The sequence below is a fragment of the Dromiciops gliroides genome, chromosome 3 (assembly GCF_019393635.1).
Source record: "Dromiciops gliroides isolate mDroGli1 chromosome 3, mDroGli1.pri, whole genome shotgun sequence".
NCBI classification, from domain to species: Eukaryota; Metazoa; Chordata; class Mammalia; order Microbiotheria; family Microbiotheriidae; genus Dromiciops; species Dromiciops gliroides.
In genome coordinates, this window is record NC_057863.1 from 458,282,246 (window position 1) to 458,309,208 (window position 26,963).

Below are 26,963 nucleotides of genomic sequence, written 5' to 3' on the forward strand. Positions count from 1 at the left end.
TAGCAGCAGCACTTTTTTTGTGATAGCAAAAATGATGTCAACACCATATTCTAAAGCAGTGTGGCATCATATATGTATGGATGTGTGTGAATATCTCTATGTGTATGTATGAAGGTGAATGTTTTTAACAAAGCAAAGAAAACCATCTATAAATAAAGATTCCAGTAATGAAATCTTTTACTCCTTAGAGCAGGGATTCTTCAGTAAGAACAGTGAGCTTGGATTTTTGTTTTGTTTTGTTTTTTTAAAAATATGTTTCAATAAAGCAGCAGCTAGATGGCACAATGGATAGTCTCCTGCTCTTAGGAAGATAGAAGTTCAAATCTATACTCTGACATTTACTAGCTGTGGGACCCTGGGCAAGTCACTTAACTTGTTTGCCTCAGTTTCCTCAACCGTAAAATGGGAATAATAACAACTTTTTATGAGGATCAAGTGAGATAATATTTTCAAAGCACTTAGTATATTATATAAACGCTTATTCCCTTACCCCTTCCCTAAAATAATTTTGATATACATATCTCAATATAAGTGGTCTCCTTTGATCTCTTGAGTATTTTATTTTATGTATTTAAAAAATAATCTTGTAAAAATGAATCCAATGGGACACAAGACTTCCAGTGGGGTCCATGATACAAAAAAAAGTTAAGAGCATCTCTGACTTAAAGGAAACAGAGGTTCTGAGCTGATTAAGACAAGGCAACTAACATGTCCTGTTCACCACAGCAAGGAGGACTCAATTTACTGAAGGTCAGGGAGTTGGACTGTGGTTATGGTCACACAGAGGTCGCACGGAGACATTACAACACCTCAGAACTTATGCTCAAGTTCTATAATAAGACACTGGCCACATGTTTCCTCTCTTCTTCTTTACCACCCAAGAAGACAAGTTGGTATGTATGTGATGTGACCCGAGGACCCCATTTCAAAGCCCCCACGTGAGGGTGTATGCACAGAATACTGAACTGTATATTGTGGAACTGACTGAGCACTGGATCCTATGTAGTTTATGGTTAATTTGCAAATAATGGCAAAATGGAATTCGCAAAATGCCTGGCATATCATAAAAAGCATTAGCCTGGAAAGTAAATTTTTAGGGCTCTATTGCTAGTTTTGCCGCTCCCCTATCAGATTCTCTGAAGTTCCATCATTTCAGTCATGTTCAATGATTCATGACCCCATTTGGAGTTTTGTTGGCCAAGATACTGGAGAAGTTTGCCATTTCCTTCTCCAGTTCATCTTACAGATGAGGAAACTGAGGCAAACAGGGTTAAGTGGCTTGCTGAGGGTCACACAGGTAGTGTCTAAGGCCTGATTTTAACTCAGGAAGATGAGTCTTCCTGACACTCTATCCGCTGTACTACCTCACTACCTCACTACCTAGCAAAGCAACTTTAATCTCTCTCTAATTTTCAGCGTACTCAACAATAATGCTGGTGATGATGACGATGAGTAGGATTATAACAGTTAACTTTGATGTAATGCTTTCAGGTTTGTAAAGCATGTTGCGTATATTTCCTCATTTATTCCTCACAATCGTCCTGTGAGATAAGTGCTATGCCCAAGAAGAATAACACACCAGTTCTCTAAAATGATGAATGCATGAGGCTTTTCATCTTACAGAACAGGAAACTGAGACTCAACAATATTAAGTGACTTGCTCAGGGTCACATAGCTACTTTATGTCTGAGGCAGGATTCAAATCCAGTTCTTTCCCATTCCCAGAGATTTCCTGGTACTCTGCCCTCTAGAATATCTAGATGGCACAGAGCATAGAGTGATGGGCCTGGAGTCAGGAAAACCTGAGTTCAACACTGACCCCAGATATTGATTAACTAGCTGTGTGATCTAGGAAAGAGTCATTTAACCACTGTCTGCTTCAATTTCCCCAACTATAAAATGGGAATAATAGCATCTACCTTCTCAGATAGTTGTGAGGATCAAATAAGATAATATTTGTAAAAAAGCACTTAGCACACAATGCCTGACACCTAGTAGGTGCTTAATAAATACTTGCTCCCTTCCTCCTCCCTCCCCACACCTCTATACCATATGAAATGAGGGGTCTGGGTAGGGTCATCTGCTTACAGGTCCCTTTCAGCTCTAACAACATATGACCTTCTTCCAACAAAGATTCCTCATTTTAGTTAAGCCTAGACTCTACTCCAAATTATTTTGCACTCTGACTCTGCCCTACACTAACAACAATAAAAAAATAAAGTGACAAATAGAATAGTATAGATGGAGAGGAACTGAAAGGCAGGAAGGCCGGCCGGAAACAAGGGTACTCCTCCCTGTTTTTCTTCTACTTTCCTACCTCTCCTCAGTGTCATCGCAACCCAGTCTGACAGAGCATTGACGGCCTTAGAGTGTCCTGTGAAAACAAAGCTGAAGCCCTAGGAACCACGTAAGCAATGAGACTTCTGCTCAACAATTTATGGATTCAGTTTTGAAGTTTTATCAACGGAAGCAGGAGTCCATATTCCTGTTCACTGGAATATTCCTACGAATTGAGAAGCCAGAAACAGCAGAAGATGGAAATAAATACACAGACATCCTCTTCTGCTCCTTCCCTTTTGCTAAGACTTTTTCCATCCCTTCTCTTTCTTCCCATCCAAACTACTAGGATGCTAAACAGAAGCCTTGGGGACCAGTACAAATTCTTCCACTTACTCGCCCTGGCTGAGTCACATCCAAACTTCCTAAATTCCAAGACTATATGTCATCACTTCGTGATGACAGACCACTCATTTAAAATGGCCTGCCTGAGGCTCTCTTTAAGAAATAGTAAGGACACATTCAGATTTCGTCATTCCTCGAAAGGCTAACATTTCCTTGAGTAGTTTTCTCTCAAAATCTCAAGTCTTATCAGATTGAATCCTGACAGGGAAACCATATATTAAGAAATCTATCTTGGGCAGCTAGGTGGCGCAATGGATAATGCACTGGCCCTGGATTCAGGAGAACCTGAGTTTTCAAATCCAGCCTCAGACACTTGACACTTACTAGCTGTGTGACCCTGGGGAAGTCACTTAACCCTCATTGCCCCGCCAAAAAAAAAAAAAAAAAAAAAAAAAGAAATCTTTCTCCCACATCTTCACTCCTGTGGAAGACTTCTGGTTGCTCATTGGGAAAGAGGATGTCAGACAGTCAGAGCAGCGCAGCAAAGAACTGTCCTGTGAGTCTACAGGCAGTGTGACTGGGGATAAGTCACTTAACCTCTTAGTGCCTACAGGCAACATTCCATGATAAATTTCAGAAAGGGTGTGTCTAATCTGGTTGAGCACTTAGCACTGTGCCCTACACATAGTAGGTGCTTAAGAAATGGGTCATGATTGACTGATGAATTAAGCAGAGAAAGTTGCTCACTAGAAGAAGCTCCCTACACCGATGAAAACAGGTCTATTTTTTTTTTGGTGGGGCAGTGGGGTTAAGTGACTTGCCAAGGGTCACACAGCTAGTAAGTGTCAAGTGTCTGAGGCCGAATTTGAACTCAGGTCCTCCTGAATCCAGGGCTGGTGCTTTATCAACTGTGCCATCTAACTACCCCAAATTTTTTTAAATAAAATATATAAAACAATCCCTAGCTCTTTCATAAAGTCACAGATTCAGAGCAAGAAGAGTTCTTCATTGTTCTACAAAGTCATTTCAGGGGCCCTACTTAAAATGATTTTAAACTACTAACAATTTGTTCATTTCACTACTAAAAAATTGATTTTTTTTGGTTACTGGAAAAAAAGTTAAACCCTTTGGTTATTAGTCATGTAAATGGGGTAATGTCAACCCTAACAAAGTAAAGGTATTCTCAAAAACAGACAGTGATAATGTGTCTTTCTTCTCATTAGTATGTACAGGCATATGCTACAATAATGCATGGTGTAACAATCTTTGCAAGATAACAGCTCTTACAGCATGCACTGTCAATGACTTATGAAATACCAGCATTCTAACACTAAGTAACACTGAATCTTTAGACTACCAAAGAGACCCTTAAAAAATACTGAAAGTGGGGGCAGCGAGGTGGCATAGTGGATAAAGCACCAGCCCTGGATTCAGGAGGACCTGAGTTCAAATCCTACCTCAGACACTTGACACTAGCTGTGTGACCTTGGGCAAGTCACTTAACCCTCATTGCCCCCCCCCACCAAAACAAAACAAAAAAATAATGAAAGTGGAAAAAATGCTACATTACTCTGTTTCCTCTGGTACCTTTGATTTGTTGGGTGTAGTATTAGGATATTCCTGAGATAGAGATTAGACCCATTATTTCATTGATATGGAGCAGCTGGTGGTGCAGTGGATAGAGCAATGAGCCTGGAGTCTGAAAGACCTGAGTTCAAATCTAGTCTCAGACGCTTACTAGCTATGTAACCCCTGGGCAAGTCCCTCAATCTCTGTCTGTCTCAGCTTCCTCATCTATAAACTGGGGAGAAAAACAGCACCTGTATCTTGGAAGGTTGTTATAAGGCTCAAATGAGGTAATAATGGCAAAGTGCAGTGCCTGGCACATATATGAATACTTATTCCCTTACCTTTCCCTCTACAAGTTGAGGAACCTCCCTTTGCCCATTCAAGTCTGCACCTTCTTGTCACCTGATGATCCTAGAGTTGCCCAGAACATTAAGAAGTTGTGACTTTCTCAGGGTCATGATACCAGTACACATCAAAAAACCAGGATTTGAACCCAGGTCTTTCTGGCTTCAAGCTCAGTTGTCTATTCCCTACACTAAGCTGCCTTTCATTATTATGCCTAGTTTTAACTTACTTTAACAAAATAAAATAGGTAATACAGTTTGATCTAATGGGAATAGACAGCAGTCTAATTTTTGCTCAGAATACTGACTGAATGCTGAGCACACAACCCACTAGGGGTAGCTCAATACCTTACAGGCAATGGAGAAATATTGGATATTTGTATGATTACTACCAGCAACAGTGTTAACATTTTAAAATAGATGAGTATTTTTAAATCCAGCACACGTTCACCACCATATGCTAACTATTTTAAAAGGTAGGTAGAATGCTAAGGTTCTGGATATTATTCCAACAATCTGGTTTATATTGAAATTTAAATGTGTTAGACACCTATCAGAAAAAAACCCTATTTTTCTATTCAACTTTTTTTTCTCAAAGCCATTGCTATTTTCAAATAACTCTGGTCTTCATTTTGAAAATTATAAAAGGAATCCAATCAGTTTTCAGCAGTTAGACTCAACTTATAACAATACCCCTGTTACCTCAATTCAAAAAGGGCAATGTCCCAATTTTCAAAAGCAGGAAGACAATGGATTCTGCAAACCACAGAATCGACAGATTCCTGGGGGAAAAAAAATGCTAGAACTCATTTATTAAAGGGATGATTAGTGAACACCTAGAAAAAGAAAGGATCACAATGAGTCACCACAGCTTCCTTGAAAGATCATAACAGACTGACCTTCTTTCCTTTTTTTAACTGTGAAACTAGAATAGCAAATCAAATCAACATTGTAGAGTTTACCTGGATTTTACTAAAGCAATCAATAAAGTTTCTAATGCTAGTTGTTGGTTTTTTTGTTTTGTTTTGTTTTGTTTGAAAAAGGTGTGGGTTAAACCACAGTACAGTTAAGGCAGATTCAGAACTTACCAAAGGGCTGGGAGCAATACATTAATGCTGTGATGTCAAGTTGGCAGAAAGGTCTCCCCACTCCAGTCCTTACTCCACTCAGAGAGCAGTGATCTTTCTAAAGAGCAGGTGAGACCTTCTCACTCTTTCCTTCCCTAAACCCCACCTACTCAATAAACTCCAGTGGCTACCTATCCCCTCCATTGGCAAATATAAATCTAAATCTGCTTGATGTTTATAACCTGCCCTCCCCGCTCCAACCTTTCCAGGATTCTAATACCTATCTGGGGTATTTGGTTCAGTTCTGGGTATCACATTTTAGGAAGAATAATGACAAGCTGGAGAGCATTCAGAAGAGGGAAATCAGAACGCTGAAGTGACATAAGCTCACACCACAAAAGGATAAGTTAAAGAAACTGAAGTTGTTTAGTCTGAAGAAGATAAGACTTAGGAGAGTCATAATATCTATTTAAGAGTGGTCATTTAGGAGAGTGATTATACTTGTTCTGCTTGGGCAAACTAGGAATCGTGAATGGGAGATATAAAGAGGCACATTTCATAGGAATTAGAGCCATCCAAAAGTAGATTTGATTTTTTTCAGAAAGTAGTGGGTTCCCACTCATTGGAGGTCTTGAAGTAGAGATCTCATGGGTTTCATACTTTCACAGCTGGAAGGGAACTTGAAGTCATCTAAATCCAGTCCCTTCAGTTTACAGATAAGGAAAGGGAGGACAGAGTGAATTGATTAAAGTCACACAGGGAGTGACCAACCTAGATCTTATGACTCCAGACCCAGAGCTCTCAGGGGGGGATACTTTCCAGGAATGGGTTAGATTAATGACTATGAAGGTCCCTTCCAACTCTAAAATTCCATTCCCTCTTTGAAGTGCTACTGCCTACTTCACATAAATTATTCATCTGCAAAAAAAAAAGCAGCTTATTTTATTCATTCCAATATGGATGGATACAGTGGAAAAAAACCACTGTCCTCTATCAATACAACATTCAAAGACCTTAATTTGAATCTGATGGGGTGTATTTTCTTAAAACCGAGGAGGAACAGGAATAGAATAGCAATATGTCCAAGAATATATAAATTTGGTAACAAAAGAGAGATATCCATTGGACTGATTTGCTTGATGTAGAACTTGTTGGACCTCTCTGGGCTAGCCAAGCTTCCTATCCTACTTCTTTCTGATTGTCTTGTCCAGTTGCCACCTATATCCTGGCATAACATTAACTACACCCCACCCCAGACATACACACTCGACTATTTGCTACAGGGCTTTAATAATCAGCAGCAATTTATGACAGTGAATAACAGAGAATTATCCAAGAAATAGCTCCATATCACATGGGGATCTAGAATTGATTTCAGAATTACTTTTGCAACCCATATCAAATCTGTTTGCAAAGTGGTTCTAATCCCCCGGATAATAAATCGTTTCCCTAAATACTAGGTAAATGCTAATCAACAAACAAGTCAAATAATTTTACAACAGCTGTCTTTGCAAGATAAGAATCTCTATATACCAAAAGAGATTTTCAAAGTCTAGGTAATGGCACAATTAAAAACAATATTTTCTACAAGAGAATTCCCAAATTAATATTTATTAAGGGCCTACTATGTCCAAGGCATTGTGCTGGTCGGTTGGGAATATAAAGACCAAAACCAATCAGTTTAAGCTCTCAAGAATCTTAAGTTCTCCACGGAATAGGGTAAAATTCACAATATGTACATCAATAAATGTGATAAGGTAAACTCAGGAAGGAGAGGATATCAACAATTGGGGCAGGGGGAGGGAGAATCAAGGAAGACTTCACTGAGGAGGTGGGCAAAGATGTTGGACCCTGAAATAAGAAAGAAGGTAAGGAAATGAAGTATTTATTACACACATACTAGTTGTCAGGCACTATGCCGAGTTACAAAGATTATCTAACAACCCTGTGAAGATTAACCCTGAAGATTAATCATGCTATTTTTTTTTTTTTGCGGGGCAATGGGGGTTAAGTGACTTGCCTAGGGTCACACAGCTGGTAAGTGTCAAGTGTCTGAGGCTGGATTTGAACTCAGGTACTCCTGAATCCAGGGCCAGTGCTTTATCCACTGTGCCACCTAGCCGCCCCCTAATCATGCTATTATTAATCCTCATTTTACAGGTGAGGAAACCAAGGCAGACAGGAGAACTGACTTGCCCAGGATCACACAGCTACTCCCCACCAGGGGCTGAATTTGAACTTGATCGTCCTAACTCTGGGCCCACCATTCCCTCTAATTTCACCACCAGTCTGTCTCTTTAAGTAAGGCAAGGATTCTGAGAGACAAAGATAAGTCAGGAATGTATTCCTGGCAGAAGAGATGGCCTGTTCCCATGTCCAAAGATGAGAAATGGACAGCTGAGTTCAGGGAACAACTAATAGTGTACTTTGCCTAGAAGAACATAAAAAAAGGGTGAAAGGTAGGAAAGAGCCCAATTGTGATGGACTATTTATCCAAGAGGCAATGGGAGGAAAACTGCTCCAGGCTGCTGAATAGGACAATGATATGGTCAGGCTAATATGCCTTAGGAAGATTATTCTGGCAGTTTTGTAGAGGATGCACAGGAGAAGGGAAGGCCTGGAGGCAGGGAGGTCAATTAGCAGGTTATTACTGTAAGTCTAGGTCTAAGGTGACAAAAATCTGAACTAGGGGTGAGGAAAAAGAAGGGGATACGGTCAGTGAAACTGTAGGGTTAGAATGGACAACATTTGGCATCTTGTATTTAGATGAGAGGTGGAGCTGAAGATTTAGTAAAGAAGATGGGTACAAATCTGGGTTACTTTGGAATGGTAATGCCCTAAATAGAAACAGAAGTCTGGAAGGGGGAGGGGGAAAGGCAGAGTGTGAAGAGACAAATTCAGGACAGGGCATGCAAAATTCAAGATGTGTAAGAGTAAATATTAGAGATGAGACAATGGGATCATTGCTCCAGGACTGAAAGGGATCTCAAAGGACACTAGGGTCATAGATTTAGAGTCTGAAGGGACCTTAAAGGTCATTGAGTCTAGAACCCTCATTTTACAGATGAGAAAACTACAACCCAGGAGGTGTCCAAGGTCATACAGTAGCATTGGAGGTGTATCTGAACCCAGCTCCCTGACTAGTGTGCTCTTTCCCCTATACAGCCCTGCTTTCCTAATGTCCAGCTGGCATTCGGACTTAAGTTCAGGGAGAAGTCAGGGCTGAAAACATAGACTTGGGAGTTATTGGCTAGAGAAGACACTTTGAATCCATAGGAGGGATGAGATCACCAGTGGAGAAAAAGGACTAAGGGCCCAGGATAAAGCCCTGTAAGATACTCTAGCAGGGTAGGATGGGGGTGCTGTGGAATGAAAGACAGAGACAAGAGAGAGATTTAAATGTTCTCTTGAAGTTAACTAGGTCTCACAATTCCTAACATGTTCTCGGTATTCAATTATAACACGTGTCTTTATATCCACTCAATGCTTTAAAGCTAATGGGCATTAAATAATGACTATTCAAATTTAAATGCAAGTGATTAGGAAGCCAAAAGAGTACAAGAATAGAAACATCAATTTCACAAGCTCAGTATAGTCACATTTCAGAGAGATCCCAAATATAATTTCATATAATCTAGAAGCATCTTTGTACTTGCAAATGACAAACAGGGCATAAACTCATCAGGCTTTTGAGCAGGTGTCTGACTAGGCACAGGGTGTGTTCGGGAGGGGTAGGAAAGAAGGAAAGAAAAGGAGGAGATGGGTGAACAATTTCAGGCATCGGCATTTTGGAAAACATTACCTGACATTGAAGCAAAGACCCCAGAGTATACAAAATGACCTTAGCTACCTGCACTAACTGCACTGAAGAAACATAGCGAAACCTAGAAGTCAAGAAGCTCACCTAATTGACATTTCTTTCCCTTTTTTTTTTTTACCACTTTTCAAGTCTGGATTTTTTAAAAGTAATAATTACTTTAAAGATACAGGGTTTGGTTTTGTTTTTCAGTTGTAAAACCAAACAAGGTCACCTCACTCAAGATGTCAAGTGGCCAAAAAAATGCTCTCTAGTAATAAACAAGTTTTATCATTTTTTTCAATCACTACAGTGAGCTAAAGTAAGCCATAACAGTGCTTAATTCAGGATCAAAAATCTGAAATTATTATTACTAGTATTATGTAAGATACAAACATAAAATCCCACTTTTGGAAACTACTCTGGCCGCTCAAAAAAAAAAGATGAATGCTTAAATTAAAATGAATAATCTATGAAGGGTATGAATTTCATTTCCAAACATTTCCTTTTGTTAAACGTTGATGTGTTTGGTTTTTTTTGACAATTTTGTTTAATGTTATGAAGACTACAGACTTTTTTTTACTTTAAAAAATTAAATAGAGGGGCAGCTAAGTGACGCAGTAGATAGAGCGCTGGCTCTGGAGTCAGGAGGATCTGAGTTCAAATCTGGCCTCAGATACTTGACTTGTACTAGCTGTGTGACCCTGGGCAAGTCACTTAACCCCCATTGCCTCACACCCCCCCAAAAAATTAAATAGGACATTACTGCTTTTTTACAATTTGCATTCTATGGGGTTTTTGTTTGTTTGTTTTTTTACCTGGAGATTTTTTGTTTGATCTTGACTGCACCAAATAAGACTGACGAGGCAGTAAGGGAGATGAAGGCAAAGACATGGAAACTCCTTTTGTAAAGGTTGTCCTGTATGGGTCTTCTCCTCCCGAAATATTACTTATGGGAAAATCTGTTCTGTGGCCAGATGCGCTGATAATTTGAGGTGCATTCTCAGCACAAAAGTCACCTGTTGGAAATAAAGAGAAGATGTCTTAGGCCTCCGTTGCAGATCAACACATGTACAAATTACCTTCATAAAAGCTACACTTAGAATTTAATGACTCTAACACTATGTAAAACATATATGGTTCTTGAAGAAGCCTGATTACCCCTCTAACTTTATGTTGTCACCTCAATATGAGACAAATGTCATAGAATGAATGTCTCAATGACCCATACCTCATCCCAGCTTCCCAAGAGTGGTTTAGATCCATCTACCTTGCAGGATACAAGTGGAAAGAGTCAAGTCTAGGGAGAGATCAAGCCCATGAAACTCCTAGAAATGCTACTGTGACTTTAGGTTTGATGTAGGGCTTTCTCAAGAGGCTTTGTTTCTCATTAAATCTTCAAAAGAAAGTTTTTCAAAATGAAACAATTTGGGGCAGCTAGGTGGCACAGTGGATAGAACACTGGCCCTGGAGTCAGGAGTACCTGAGTTCAAATCCGGCCTCAGACACTTGACACTAGCTTTGTGACCCTGAGCAAGTCACTTAACCCCAATTGCCTCGCTTAAAAAAAAAAAATTAAAAACCAAAATGAAACCATTCAAACTGCAAGGTCAGTTCTAAAGCTATTTGACCTTGTGGTACAACAAGGTTAGACTGGACTGACTAGCTGCACCATCCTTATCATCACTTAGAGCTATTTTTGGCCAGAACAGACTCTTCTCCTTCATTCTCTATAACATTCTACCCAGTGGGTATACACATGTTTAGAGTGAAGCCAATACCAAAGTAACTTTGGAAAAAGACGTTACAATAATGGTGGTAGTGATGACAAAACATTAGCATTTATATAGTACTTTAAAATATGCAATCTATCTTATCCACATTAGCTCATTTGGGCCTCAAAATGAGCTTGAGGTAGGTACTTCAAAAATTATACAAATGAGGAAATGCAAACTAAGTGACTTGCCATCCATAGTTGAATTAGCAGTAAAAGGTAGAATCAGAATTTGATCCCAAGTCTCCTACCACATCCCATCATCTTGTACCATGGTACTATCTGCTTAAACTACTACCTTACAAAGGACAACTAGGTGGTACAGTGGATAGAGGACTGGCCCTGGAATCAAAAGGACCTATGTTTAAATCTCACCTCAAACACTTGCTAGCTGTGTGATCCTGGGCAAGTCACTTAACTCCAATTGCCTCAAACATCCAGGGCCATCTCCAGTTGTCCTGATTTTGCCACTGGACCTAGATGGCTCTGGGGGAGAGAGTGAAGTTGGTGTCTTTGCACAGCCCTCCCTCATTTAAATCCAATTCAATGATGTCATGGTCCTTTTCAAGGACAGGGGGCAGCTAGGTGACATGATGGATAAAGCACTGGACCTGGATTCAGGAGGACCTGAGTTCAAATCCAGCCTCAGACACTTGACACTTACTAGTTGTGTGACCCTGGGCAAGTCACTTAACCCTCATTGCCCGGCAAAAAAGAAAAAGAAAAAGAAAAAGAAAAAGAAAAAGAAAAAGAAAAAGAAAAAGAAAAAGAAAAAGAAAAGAAAAAGAAAAAAATTGAAAGGAGAATGAAGGACAAACAACAACCTTACAAGAGCCTTAAGGACAGAAGCCTTATATTATCTCAGCTCTCCAGGTCCCTCAGCACTTGAGCACAGTGCACTCCACATGGCAGGTGCAAAATTGCTATCTGCTGCAACTGGATAAATATTCCAAGGTAGCTGACACCTAGCTGAATTACTGCATAGAAATATAATTAGGAAGGCAGCATGATTCAGAGAAAAGAGCTAGTAAACTAGTTAGAAGACCTGTGTTCTACCCTTTCCTTTTCTACTAATCCTGTAGCCCCTCTGGGCTGCAGTCTTCATCTGCATTAAAAAACAAACAAACATAAATGAATGAATGAATAAAAGTTTTCAGGATCAAAAAATTAGATCTGGAAGGGAGGTCAGAAATCATCAGTCCAATTCTCTCATTTTAAGAGGGGGCCCAGAGTGCCTTTGTTCACACAAGTAATAACGGGAGAGGGGGCAGCTAGGTGACACAGTGGATAAAGCACTGGCCCTGGATTCAGGAGAACCTGAGTTCAAATCTGGCCTCGGACACTTGACACTAGCTGTGTGACCCTGAGCAAATCACTTAACCCTCACTGCCCTGCCAAACAAAACAAAACACAATAATAAAATAAAAACGGGAGAACTGGGATTCAAACCTATTTCTCTGGGATCCAAATGCAGTGTTCTTTCTTCTAGGCTCTGATGATGACTGCTAAAATTCCTTCCAGACCTAACATTCTGTGATTCTACCTCCAATGAAACATACATTGTATTAGCAGAACCTAAAAAATACAGAAATTATGGTGATATTCTTGGAAATTTCAAGCACTTGGATGAAGGAAAGCTTTTGCTTTTCTGTCCTCTAATATTTGCACACAGGAGGTGCCTAATAAATGCTTGTTGCTTTGTTCTTGAATTTGGGTGGGCCCATTTCATCGTTAGCAGGTACCTGATGCAGGCAAGGAATAAAGGTGAAACACCATCCTCATTATTAAAAATCATCTTTTAAGATCTAACTTAAGGAATTCTATTTCCTTTTAGGTCCTAAACCAATAGCTCATTGTGTTAGAGAGCTACCCTGGGCTCTCCAACGCTGGTAGCAGACCAAAAGTCTGCTACAATCAAGTTTGACTGAACTATTTTAATAAAGATGACTGGGGATGTGATTATTATTGTCTGAGAACCAGTTTAAGTTTAGAAAGGCTCATCACCAGGGTGGCTGAATAGAAATAAACTTTTTGGCTGCAACAACTCTCAAAAAGGGTGTTCCAAGTAACAGAGAAATTACAATGCACACTGGTAAAAGGGGGTACCCACAAAGGCATAATCGCAGAGCTGTTTATTTTTAAACTCTTGTGTGTACATGGGCACTGTGCCTTTAAGAGCTGTACAGAGAGATTTAGGCAGACAAATCTGTTTATCTTGATAAAGGTCTGGGGAAGGAAGTTGAAACGACTGATTTCATGAGAAGCTGATACTCATTTCCAAACTTCAATTATTCTTCCTATTCCTTTCTGTCATTGCCATGCAAAATGAAAGGAAGTCTACAGGTCAGGAGGGAAACACACTAGCAACACAGCTTTGCAGAAAAAGCTCAAAGGGGCTGTTACCCAGATTGACAAGCTCCAAAGTGCACAACTGCATCTCAGGGGGCTGTGGAGTAGGAGAGTCACCCACTCTACAAAAGGGCTTTGGAATAAAGAAACAAACAAATGGGGGAAAACCCACAGCATGACAGCCAACTACACAATGGAAAAAAAAAACAGTGTGTGCCCGGCAAGGATGAGAGATCAAACTAGATAAGGGATTGAGGAGAAGACACTGTGCCATGGAAACAGATTCTAGCCTGGGAGCAGGCTCCCTCTATTATTTCATTAGCCCACTCAAAACAGTCATGCAGGTCCTGAAAAACCTTTGGGTTCCACAACAACAACCAAAAAAAAATTTTTTTTGAAGGCAATAGAAAAAAAAATACAGAAAAGCTATATTTGGTCTCAAATTGGACCCCTTGTTTTGGAGGGGCTTTAACTACAAGTTGGGAAACATAAGTTATACATCTAAATGACCAATCACCATTAATCAGCATCTTTCCAGAACAAAAAGATCGTAAAGAATCCCTATTATTAGTAGAGTTACTCCAAATAACCAACATCATGAAAATGTTCAATAATACGCACTCTATTTGATGGAGGAATGGAAATCTATTTTCCCTCCTCGTCCTCATTATCACCTTTCCCTACCATTCATACACCAACCACTATCAACCAACTGTCAGAGCTAGAGAAGACAGTAGCAGAAATGACTTGTTTCACCCCCTAAGCCTCAGGGTTTTAAATGCCATTCATTCCCTGAGACCAGCTTAAAGAACACAAGGTTCTATCCATTCCCTTCCTTCCATTGTCCACAGTTTAGTCATTTTCAAGCAAGGAAATGAGGCTCCATTGCAGAAATATTATACTGGGATCCAGGGAAGTGGGATATGAAAGTAGCATCAGATAGTTGAGGGTTTTTGTTTGTTTTGCCTGGTGTGAAGTTGGAAACAAAGCTTCTCAGCTTTGGGGTATCATAACAGAAAAAAAAAGCAGTGCAGGGGTTGAACAAGCCTAATTATCAGTATACCCAGAGAGCAGAAGCTATCCCCTACCCTCATTTTATCCTTTAAGTCTGGGACTCAAGTCTTCCACTATTGGAGACATTCCACACAACAGGTGTGGGGCACCAGAAGGCACTGCCAACATATAAGAAAGAATGTGGTGCACATAAAGCTGATTTTTCACACAGTTTGCAAAAACTCTCTCATTACTTTGTGGAGTAGCCAGAACATTAGCCTGAGTAAGAGTCAGAACATAAACCTCTCTGTGACTTAAATTTCTTCCTCTCCCTATTCACACAGGGATACTTCTGCAGAATAGACAAAGCGCCAAAAAGATCAGTTAACTTCCAGAACAACAACAAAAAAACACACCATGATTTGGGGGCTGAAGGAGATTAAACTCCAATGATGTCATCTGACATATAAAACAAGGAAAATTGCTAGAAAGGGGAATTCGTTTTCTTACACCACCAGTCAGAATACTCTTCCATAAGCATGTCCCAGACAAGAGTTGGGGTAGGAAGATGAAATGGGGAATTTTAGTTTCACTCCTAATTAAAAATTCTGCCCATAAACTTTATTTACTTTACTTGAAGTAAATATTTTCATTAACTGAAAATCTGGTGGGATTGAGTTTCCGATGCATGCTGTAACCATTAAGACCTTCGGCCTTTGCAGCAGCTGTTCTAATGCACTTAAGATCTGATGCAGTCTGCAATAAAATGGAGGGTTTTAGCAGTAGGGGTTTTTGGTGGAGTCTTTTTTTTTTTTGTTCAAGTGTGTGGTGGTGGTGGTTTTAAGATCCACATGATAGCATCAAAAGCCTCAAACCTGCTCCACATAAAGAGATTTTGTTGTTGTTGTTTTTGCAGAGACACACAGACACTTCTGCCATTTAGCCTCTGTTTTCTTGGGAGTGAAAAAAGAGAGAGAGATGGTGGGAAGAGTCTTTGTTTCTGAACATGAGGCCATGAAGTAGCCTGGTGATTCAGCAGGCTTAGAAACCAGAGACAGCCGTTCCTCAGCCTGTTACTTTAAAAGCAAGAGGGCAAAGGGGTAAGGTCAAAATCAGTCCAAACACACTACAATGACGCCAGCAACTGAGACTGGAAAACACTCAGTAGCATCTATACAAAATGGAACAAAATGCTTATTCTAGGCAACATGACACCCCCAAACTCACTAGCTAATCTAATATTCACTAGTAGATGTTTAAAGAGGCTTTAAAGAAGTTTTATTATAAGCTGCATCACTGTAGCTGGTTTTGTTGGGTTGTGTTGGTTTTTTTTAAATAACACTAGGTAGATGTACTTTTCTTCTAAGCTCGACCTACTTTATTCCCCAACTGAATTTAGTGATAAAACACAAAATCCTAGCCAACTGCTGCAATAGAAACTCTCGTGTCTACCATGGCAGTCTTAGTGGTTTGATATAGAGAAAACATTAATAATTAGTCAATGGTTAAGGCATCTTCCTGCTCGGTTCACAGGTACCTGCTACAGCAGCAAAAATATAATACGTATCTGTTTTAAAAACATAAATCTGGCTCAATAACATAAGGAAGACCTGAGGGGATTATACAGGCCTCTGTACCATATATAAAAATAAACTCCAGATATCCCAGATTCCCTTCAAAAGATACACAATTCAGGAAAGTAAAAGAAGAAAAGGACAAAGCTATCCAGGAAGCCAATTTAAAAGTCTCCTTCGCTAGATAGATTGTAAAAAGGGATTTATTTAGGAGAAGGTTGTTTTAATAGACAATTCATCAATTTAAGAAAGACAGAGGGAATAATTTCTTCAGGAAGGATCTGCATAAATGCAAAAACTAACTTTGGAAAAGAGGAAATCTGTTTTTGTTCTTTTGTTATTTAGTGGATTAGTCATGTCTGACTTTTCATGACCCCATATGGGGTTTTCTTGGCAAAGATATTGGAATGGTTTGCCATTTCCTGCTCCAGCTCATTTGACAGATGAGGAAACTGAGGCAAACAGTGACTTTCACAGGATCACACTGCTAGTAAGTGTCTTAAGTCAAATTTGAACTTGGATCCTTCTGACTGGGCCCAATGCTCTTTCCACTGAGACACCTAGCTGCCAGTGCAGTGTTACAGAAGTCTTAGAAAGGTATCCCTAGGCTTACCAATTAGAAAATAGGCTAAACAAACTGTGGCACTGTCAACACAATGGAATATTACTGCCCTATGAGAAAAAATGAATACAAAGTAGCAACAATGTAAACATGGAAAGAACTTCAAAATAAATCATCAAAATTGAACACTGTGAGGTTATATGATGCAGTTTGGTTCTAAAGGCCAGATATGAGAATACAAGTCCATTTTTCTCTTTGCTCCTCATTCATGAGATTCCATCTCCTGTCTGGGTGGGCTTGGTAATGGTCATTCCTCAAACCTGGAATTCACTCCCTCCTTTATCCATTCATCCAAGAGTCCTATCTCATCCCTTAAGACTCAGCTCAAGTACCATCTTCTATGTAGCCTTTCTTGATTTCTTCTCCCTCAATCACTAGTATTCTCCCTCCCAAACTACGTTGTATAGAACTACTGCATATATATTTCTATTCATTAACTTCATATTTTTATAGTATCTGTGTGTTATATGTACTTGTTGTCTCCCCTAATGGAAGGGAAATTCATTGTGAGTAGAGATTATTTTATATTGGAGTTTCTCCAAAGATGTGAACTAATAATTTAAAATACTAATAGCCTGAAATACAAAAATATTGAAATGATGAACAATATGGAAGAAAAAGAGAGGCAAAAATAATGTATGATCTCTATGTAATTAAAAGTCATTGACCTCCACACAGGACAGACAAAAACAACTTAATATGTTCAAAGAACTTGACAAGTCAAAAAACAAACAAAACCAAGCAAGAAATAATACAAGAAACAAAGTATCAAAAGAATCCACATGGGGCAGCTAGATGGCACAGTGGATAGAGCACCAGCCCTGGAGTCAGGAGGACCTGAGTTCAAATGCGGCACCAGACACTTAACACTTACTAGCTATGTGACCCCTGGAAAGTCATTTAACCCCAACTGCCTCAACCCCCTCCAAAAAAAAAGAATCCACACATCACCTATAAAACACCTTACTCTTTAAATCCCACCTTAGCTCCGAACAGGCTGTGTGACCTTGGGCAAATCTCAGTGTCACCTCATCCAAACCTCTTATTTCATCACACTCAAGAAGGTCACAGAACTCAAATTCTCTAACCTATACCCCCTTCCCACATTCCACTGTCCCATCCAAGCCCCCAGGCACTGCTGTACAGTGCTGCCTCCTAGAGACAAAAGAAACTAATACTCTGAAAACTAAAAGTGATATTTACAGATGCCCTTTGGAGACTGTGGGCAGCAGGGGAGCACAGTGGATAGAATGCTAGGCCTAGAGTGAGGAAGACTCCACTTCCCGAGTTCAAATCTGTCCTTAGACACTTATTACTGTGTGACCCTAAGCAAGTCCTTGAACCCTGGTTTGTCTCGGTTTTCTCATTTGTAAAATGAACTGAGTAGGAAATGGCAAAACCACTCCGGTATCTTTGCCCAAGAAAACCCTAAATGAGGTCACAGAGTCAGACACCACTGAAAGATGACTGAACATATTAGAGAGAGGGTGGATTTTGGTCAAAAACACTGGCATTTCCTCTTAAAATGGACACTAACTAGCTGCCTAGATGACTTGATAGGTCTCTTTTCAGCTCTAGATCATAGGATCATGGAGGGCATATAGCCCAATGTCCTCATTTTAAGTATGAGGGAACTGAAGTCCAGTGAAGACTTGTTTGATGCCATCCAGATACTAAGCATCCCTGGAAAGATTTAAATCTAGGTCTTCTCATTCCAAAACTTTCCACTAACCCATGTCACTTCCCTATGATACAAAAAACAAGGTTGAACTGGATAAGCTCTAAGATCACTTTTTTTATCTCTAAGACTCCCTGAACTCCCCCAAAAAACAACCCTGAAGAGTGGCCATTACTTTTTTTTTTTTTAAAAAGAAGGGAAAGGTTTAAAAGATAACTGCATATGTCTCAGAACTCCCGTAGAAGTACACGTATTAGGTTGCTTTTAAAAGAAATCCTTTCCCCAAATCTATTTTAATTTTTGCTGTTCTAATAATTAATTAGTTCTGCCACACCCCTGGAAAACTGAACTTGAAAGCTATGCAGCTACAATCCTCATTAATCTTCTTTCCCTCACATCATACGCTGCCAGAATGTAAGTGAATCTGGTGGTGGGGAGATTTTTAAGCCATAAAACACTCTCTTCTCATGTCATCTTTTTCCTTTAATTCATAAATAATTAACATTGCTTTGAGCTACACAGTTACATCACATTTATGCTATACTGAATGAGAATCTACACCCCAGTTTAGACATGATCTGACGAAAAACTTTTCTAATGGTCCACCTACCTTGGGATCACTCCCTCTCCTTATACAATTCTGCATATCATTTTTTTATCATTGAAGTATTTTAATCATAAAAGTATTTTATTATTTTCTAGTTACATGTAGAAATAGTTTTCCACATTTGTTTTTATAAGATTTCTAGTTTCAAATTTTTCTCCCTCCCTTCTGTCGCTCCCCCCTCCCCAAGACAGCAAGCGATCTGATATAGGTTATATATGTCCAATAACATTAAACATATTTCTGCACTAGTCATGCTGTGAAAGAAGAATTAAGAGCAAAAGAGGAAAACCTCAAAAAACAAAAATAAGAAAAAATAGAAATAGTATGGTTCAATCTGCATCTAGATGCCACAGTTCTTTTTTTCTGAATTTGGAGAGCATTTTCCATCATGAGTCCTTTGGAACTATCTTGGACCATTGTATTGCTAAGAAGAGTCAAGTCTATCACAGTTGATCAATACACAATCTTGTTGATACTGTGTATAGTCTTCTCCTGGTTCTGGCTCATCTCACTCAGCATCCGTTCATGTAAGTCCTTCCAGGTTTCTCTGAAATCCACTTGCTCATTGTTTCTTACAGCACAATAGTATTTCATCACATTCATATACCACAACTTGTTCAGCCATTCCCCAATTGATGGGCATCCCCTGAATTTCCAATTCCTTGCCACCACAAAGACAGCAGCTATAAATATTTTTGTGCATGTGGACCCTTTTCCTTTTTTATGATCTTTTTGGGATAAAGACCTAATAGTGGTATTGCTGGATCAAAGGGTATGCACAGTTTTATAGCCCTTTGGGCATAGTTCCAAATTGCTCTCCAGAATGGTTGAATAGATCACAGCACCACCAACAATGCACTGGTGTTCCAATTTTTCCACAGCTTCTCCAACATTTATTATTTCCCTTTTTGCCATATTAGCCAATCTGATAGGTGTGAGGTGGTACCTCAGAGTTGTTCTAATATCTTCATATCATTCTTAATTTTAAATTCCTATAAGGGGGCAGCTAAGTGATACAGAAGATAGAGCACAGACCCTAGAGTCTGGAGAACCCAAGTTCAAATTTGGCCTCAGACTAGGTGTATGATTGGTTAATTTCCAGGACAGCATATGGCTGTACAACATCATGCATCCCAAGTGACTAAGATGTAGTTCCTATATGATTTTAATGTATTGATGTAATAATATATATAAAACACATGGTTTTCAAAGTCCGTAGGAATCCATTTGTAGAGTTTAATACTCCTGTTTCTATCTGATTTTGACGCCATTGTCTTGGTTCATTTCACATGCACAGGTAGGTCATAGTTGAAAATATGCCACAACCTACTTCTAACCATCATTACTCTATTAGTCTTTTTAACATTGCAATGATTTGTAGCAACTAGCCACAACATGTTCATTATATTTAAGGTAGTCCTAAAATTACCCACAAATTGTAAATAAAGGTTATTATACTCATTGCATCTTCCCTTCACTACTTCCTCTAGATATCATTTACTATGAAAAAAGAACAGTTTTGCTCTGCTGTGTAAAATGGGAATTGAACTAGAGGCCTCCCAGGTCCTTTCCAGCTCAAGAGCTATGATCATATGGAAGAAAATAAAGAAAAGCAAAACTTATCCTGGAGTACATTCACTTAACACAGTTGGCATCCAATAGCCTAGTGGGCATTCTCCCCAAACTTTTAGGTTTTCTGATGCACCACAACTCTTCTACCAACTGCTCAACCTCTTTCCTGCAAGTCAATCAATCATTCTATCCCCCCTCCCCTCTCTCTATACCATCATTGCTTCTCTCTGTTGTTCAAATGCCCTCTCGATCTAACAGCATCATATCATTTCAAAGAGTCTTTCATTCAACCCCAACAAATGGTAGTTTATGGATTGTAATTATTCTTACTTCCATAATTCAAAAGTTTCTGAAACCTAAGCTCTCCCTTAAAATGCTTTTCTGGATTGATTAGAAACATATTCATCAAACTCCTGACTGCTTCCCTCCACCCAAATTAGACAGCAAACTGCTCTTGCTGTTCTTTATACCAAATGCATGTGTACACAACATATTTGCGCGTGTACACATGTACGTGCATGCACACACACTTCAATCATATTATAGAGACACGCACAAACAGACCAAATTAGCAAGGGGGGGGGAGGGGGCGGCTAGGTGGCGCAGTGGATAAAGTACCAGCCCTGGATTCAGAAGGAACCGAGTTCAAATCTGGCTTCAGACACTTGACACTTATTAGCTGTGTGACCCTGGGCAAGTCACTTAACCCCCATTGCCCTGTAAAAAAAAAAATTAGCAAAAGTGGGAAGGGTGAAATTTAACTTAAACACCTTCTTTTCAGGCCTATAATAGAAGAAACAACAAATAAATAAAGAAATGATGGATAAATGAATGTGCCTATATTGTATATATACACATATATCTTGTGTCTGCATATATATGTACATAATGTGTATTTATATATATATATATATGTGTGTGTGTGTGTGTGTGTATCTGTGTATCTGTGTGTACACACACATACCCCATTCAGATACAGCACTCCTTTTATGTTTTTATTCAAGCTACTAGGTGGTCCAGTGAACAAAGGATTAAACTTAAGATCCAGAAAGACCTGAGTTCAAATCCTGCCTCACTAGTTGTGTGGCCCTAGGCAAATGACTTAATATCTCATAGCTTCAGGTTCCTCAATGGAGATGATAACAATAACACCTACTCTATGCAGGGTATGTTGTGAAGAAAAAATGGAATAATGTATTAAAGCACCTTGCAATTTTATTAAAGAATTATATAAATGCTAGCAATTATTTAGGTATTTAGTTATCCCATGTGATAATAATAATAGCTAGTGTTTTTATAGCACCACTGTGCTAAGAGCTTTACAAATACTATCTCCTATGATCCTCACAATAACCCTGAGAGGCATGTGCTATTATGATGTCCAATTTACAGATGAAGAAACTGTGGCAAAAGTTAAATGATTTGCTCATGGTCACAGCATTAGTAAGGATCTTAGACCGGATTTGAACTCAGGTCTTCCTGACTTCAAAACCAGCTTCATCTCTATCACCATGCCACCTAGCTGCCCATCTCTAGCAGTTCATTTAGTGTCTCCACGCCACATTACAAACTCCCGAAATGCAAGGAATGAGTACGGAATTCTCTTTGTACTTAGTAATAAAGCTTCCCACAATTAGGTAAACCTAATGAAGGGTACTGATGAAAGGCAGATAATATTTTAATAAGCAGGGTTCTGTGAATGATAATCATCAAGAACACTCTGTCATATTGGACATGTTGACATTCTGGGGGTGGAGAAATAGGTGGGGAGAAGAGGGCTTGGAAAACAATGCTGTAAGCAGTACAACACCTCCTCATATTATTCAAATCCAAATTCTGGCTCAACCATCTTCAAAGCTGTTTGCCAACCAGCAGCACTGCCAGGCAAAGAGAAAGGTAAGAGGGAACTGCTACCATTTATTTTGTTTTACTTTATAAGCAAAAGTGCAAGCTGTAAACATTCTGAGGGGGAAAAGTATCATGGATAACAAGTATCTGAAGAGCATTTTAGATGTCTTTCCTACAAAGCACACTATTGAAATGAAACACGACCAATACCAATCACATTATAGACAAGACACACAGACCAAATTAGCTCTGCGCTTGTGGTTATTTAACCACCTTCTTTTTAGTTTTATAAAGGAAAAAAACAACAAAACACATGCACATGTATGCACACACACGCACACGCAAATACATTCATATATTCCGCCCCCCCTCCCCTCACCTCCCACCCCCCCCCCATTCCCTTCAGGGTCTCCTGTCATTTTATTGGCTGTGTTCTGCTACCACCACCATCAGAATCACTGCTCTGCCTCCAAAAACTGCAGCCTCAATGACAAGTCTGGTAAAATGCCTTAGCAACTATGTCAATATTTTCCCACTGCCGTTAACCATATTAGCATACTGCTTTAGTCTTGGCTGGTCAAAGACAAAACAGGAATGTAAGCTTCTAGAGCTTTGTGTGTTCTACATTTGAGCAACACCACTCATGCTGTGAAAGCATCAGTATGGAGAAAATACTCCTCCCTCCCACCAACTACATACAGACAAATGAATATTAAGTTAAAAAATCAAATCAATTCAATCCAATAGCCCCATAAAAGACAGCTATTCTCTATTATACCTACAAATGAAATATAAAGGGATAACTTTTAATAAGGAGGCATGAACACAAGAATCTTAGAAAAACTGTTGAATGTAATGACCAAATACTATGCCAGATGATTAATGATAAAGCATGCTATTCATCTTCTAACACAGAGGTTACCAACATAAGGTACAGATCAAAACATACATTCTCAGACACAAGCAATGTTGAAGTTTGTCTTCCTTGACTCAGCAATGTTGATACAAAAAAAAGAAAGAAGAGTCATTAAAGCATATTTAAAATGCATAGAAGAAAACATAGGGAAAACCAGTAGGAAACACAGACAACCAAGACAGCTTTGAAAGTTACAGGTTGAATTTCTAATGCATAGAAGGAAAAGCAAGGGCCACTTAGGTGACGAAGTGGATGGAGCACCAGCCCTGAAGTCAGGAGGATCTGAGTTCAAATCTAGCCTCAGACACTTGACACATATTAGCTGTGTGACCCTGGGCAAGTCACTTAACCCCAATTGCCTCACCAAAAAAAAAAAAAAAAAGGAAAAGCAAGCTGCAAAGTTTGTAATACTCTATTTCTAACCTTGTATATGAAAATATTCTCATCTTAATTTGTATTTAAGTTTATAATTTTAAAAAACTAAATATAAAAACACGTGAAATCGGGGCAGCTAGGTGGTGCAGTGGATAAAGCACCTGCCCTGGATTTCTGGAAGGCCTGAGTTCAAATTTGGCCTCAGACACTTGATGCTAGCTGTGTGACCCTGCACAGGTCACTTAACCCTCATTGCCCTGGGGGTTGGGGGGTGGGGGGGGACCAATATACACATGAAATCAAAATAAGATCATTCTAACCACAACCAATTCTGCCACAATCACAGTCATGATGCTTTCTTTACAGTCACACATTTACACTCACTGCTCCAAGATTTTCAGATGATCAACAAATGAACGAGCTTCCTCCAAACCACAACTACACACTTGAAATAGTCTTCCCTCTCATTCCAACAAGCTTTTGCTTTCCCTTAGAATTTAAAACTATTTCTGAAACTTATCTCTTCTGGAGAAGACTGTGAAGACCTGGACTTTGTCAACTGATATCATACAATGTCTTTCCAAAAGGAACTTTTAGAATAGGATGGGCACACCCATGCCCCAAGTTAGTATAGGGAAGGCTGGACAAGATTAGAACTTCCCAACTTAAACAATACTGTAAGACAAATAAAATGTTTACATTTTCTTCTAAGGAAAAGCCCATCCTAGGGCACACTCAGAAATTGCTTTGTCTGTAGCTCAGACAGCAAGATCTGTAGCCAAGAGAACCCAGAGTGTAAGAAAAGCAGGACTAAGATAGAGAGGGAGGGTATGAAGAGGGTATAGAGGAGTAAAAATGTATGGCCTGATAAAAGTTACTTGTGGTAAGGAAACAGTGTTCTAGATGACTTCTTTTTTTTTTTTTTTGCAGGGCAATGGGGGTTGACTTGCCCAGGGTCACGCAGCTAGTAAGCATCAAGTGTCTGAGGCCGGATTTGAACTCAGGTACTCCTGAATCCAGGGCCGGTGCTTTATCCACTGCGCCACCTAGCCGTGCCCTAGATGACTTCTAAGGGCCCCATCCCTGGGATTTTATGGTGTCAAGATACTGTGTGTGTGTGTGTGTGTGTGTGTGTGTGTGTGTGTGTGTGTGCACATATATATATGTGTGTGTGTGTGTACGTATGTATGTATTTATTTATACACACACACACACACTTTCCCCAGACATATAAACACATGAAGGTTCTTATTACTTACTTACTTATTCACCCCTCTTCTCCATTCCTGCCTCACTGTAGCTCTCTCCCTCCTTCCCTCATAGTAGCTCCAATTCTACCAGGATCCATATACATCTCACTTTGAAATAGATAAGAGTTGAAGAAGGGGCAAGAATGTCTGGAATTTGAGTCAGGAAACCTGGGTCTAAATCCCAGATCCAATATTTACAAGCTCTATGACCTCAGGGCAAGTCCTTTCAAGTCCTTTGAAGTCTACTTCATTCCTTCTGTAAAATGGGAATAATTAACAGTATTCATTAATATCTACCTACCTTACAAGGCAGTCATGAGGGTATAGTTTTATTTTGAGTACTTTATGGTCTACAAATGTGAGATTATTCCCACTTACTTAAAATGTAAAGCACAGTGTCTTTATTATAAACTGCTCAAAGCATAAACCATTACACCAACAGGGAAACATTCCTTCTTGGGATTAATTTTGCTTTTACTGCTGCTCTTTTTGTTGGATCAGAAGCCATTTAGTCCATTCCACAAATTTTACTGATGGGGCTACATAGTGAGTAGCAGAGATATAATTTGAACTCAGAACCTCTGCTTCCAAATCCATTACTCCTTCAAGCACTTCAGTCTTGTAGGCGTGGTGATTTACTGCTATGTACCAGGCTGGACATTTCTGTCCAAAACTATGGAATACTTGTAAAGAACAAAGACAGTGCAGATCAAATAACTTATTGCTCTAAAAGCTTCAGCCATTACTAACCAGAAGGAAGGAAAAATCAGAAGAGATCATCCCCTCCACTCTCAGCTTTCCATCCTATGATCTTGTAGAGACAACAATGGAAAAAAAAAATTCTTGGAGCTGCCAAAGTCATAAAGCAATGTGATTAAATCACACCTTTTGATGAGACTCATTCTCCTTTTCTGATTTCTTCGATGTTATGGTCAGTTAAAAAGGTAATTGTATATTTCATTCATGGAAAACCTTGGACGGTCACTTTATTTCTCATAGGTCTTCATTTCCAAGTCTGTAAATTGAGGAGCTTGAACAAAATCATCTTGAAGGTTCCTTCTCAGTTCCTGATCTTATGAAACTCCACAGGGAAACAAGAGGGCCATCGGAAACTACAGACCTATGAAAATAGTTGCAATATTCTTATCTGCTTATTAAAAATGTCCATTGGCCAAAGATTTCTTGTGCTGCTGTACCCCACCCCCACCCTGAAAAAAAAAAGTATATAAACGAAGACTTCCTCCCTATGGACTGTGCATCACAAAAAGGTCAGAATAACCATGGAAACCATATGTGAACAGACTAAAGGGAGGAGAAAAGACTCAAATCTCAGTCACATAAAAGGATGCTGCAATCAAAGGCTTAAATCAGATTAACATCATCCAAACCTATCTAGAGAACTGAGACTGATTGCAACAAAAAATAATTTGTAGGACTTTTGACACTTTAAAATGTCGAATTTGAACCTTAACAAGCCTAACAAAATCCTTCAGCTAATCCTCAATTCAAAAAATGAAGAATAAATGAATCACCAGATGAGCTTCAGGGTAGGAAATCAAACATGACACATACGTTTATCTGTTTAAAATTCCAATCTATAAAACTCCTTGTGGGTATTCACTTAGCAATAAGGAATTAAGATGGCTTTACACAAAACTCATACAAAGGAGCCCATACTCTGTTGGATTGGCAGTAATTACACAGAGGGCACCTTCTGGCTCTAGACTGGAATACAAACGGAGCTGTTTTCAAATAAAAAACAAATGAAAACCGAAGGACTGTTCCTGTTGGGTCTGGGTCTAGATTTCAAGACCAGATCAAAAGACACTCAAGGAAATCAAAGACATCCTATTTTACTTCTGAAAAGCAACAAATTCACATGAGAATCACCACATGACTGGCTAGTGATGTCTGATGGCAGTAGGATGGTATTTGATGTCTGAGGCTCTAGTGGCTCTCTGTTTTATCAATAACACATCTATGATCAAAGTTTCTGGGGGCAGCTGG

General features: G+C 39.3%; 1 protein-coding gene across 5 annotated transcripts in view; it reads right to left on the reverse strand.

The window, feature by feature from the left end:
- TANC1 (tetratricopeptide repeat, ankyrin repeat and coiled-coil containing 1) overlaps window positions 1–26,963 on the reverse strand; it is a 285,098-nt gene that overhangs the window by 151,671 nt on the left and 106,464 nt on the right. For 4 of the 5 annotated variants that reach the window (XM_043995708.1, XM_043995707.1, XM_043995705.1 and 1 more), the window contains exon 3: window positions 10,217–10,417. In XM_043995708.1, coding sequence (XP_043851643.1) covers window positions 10,217–10,417 — 201 coding nt within the window. Of the gene's footprint in view, window positions 1–10,216; window positions 10,418–25,706; window positions 25,803–26,963 lie in introns of those variants that run through there. The other variant, XM_043995709.1, reaches the window with a different exon arrangement.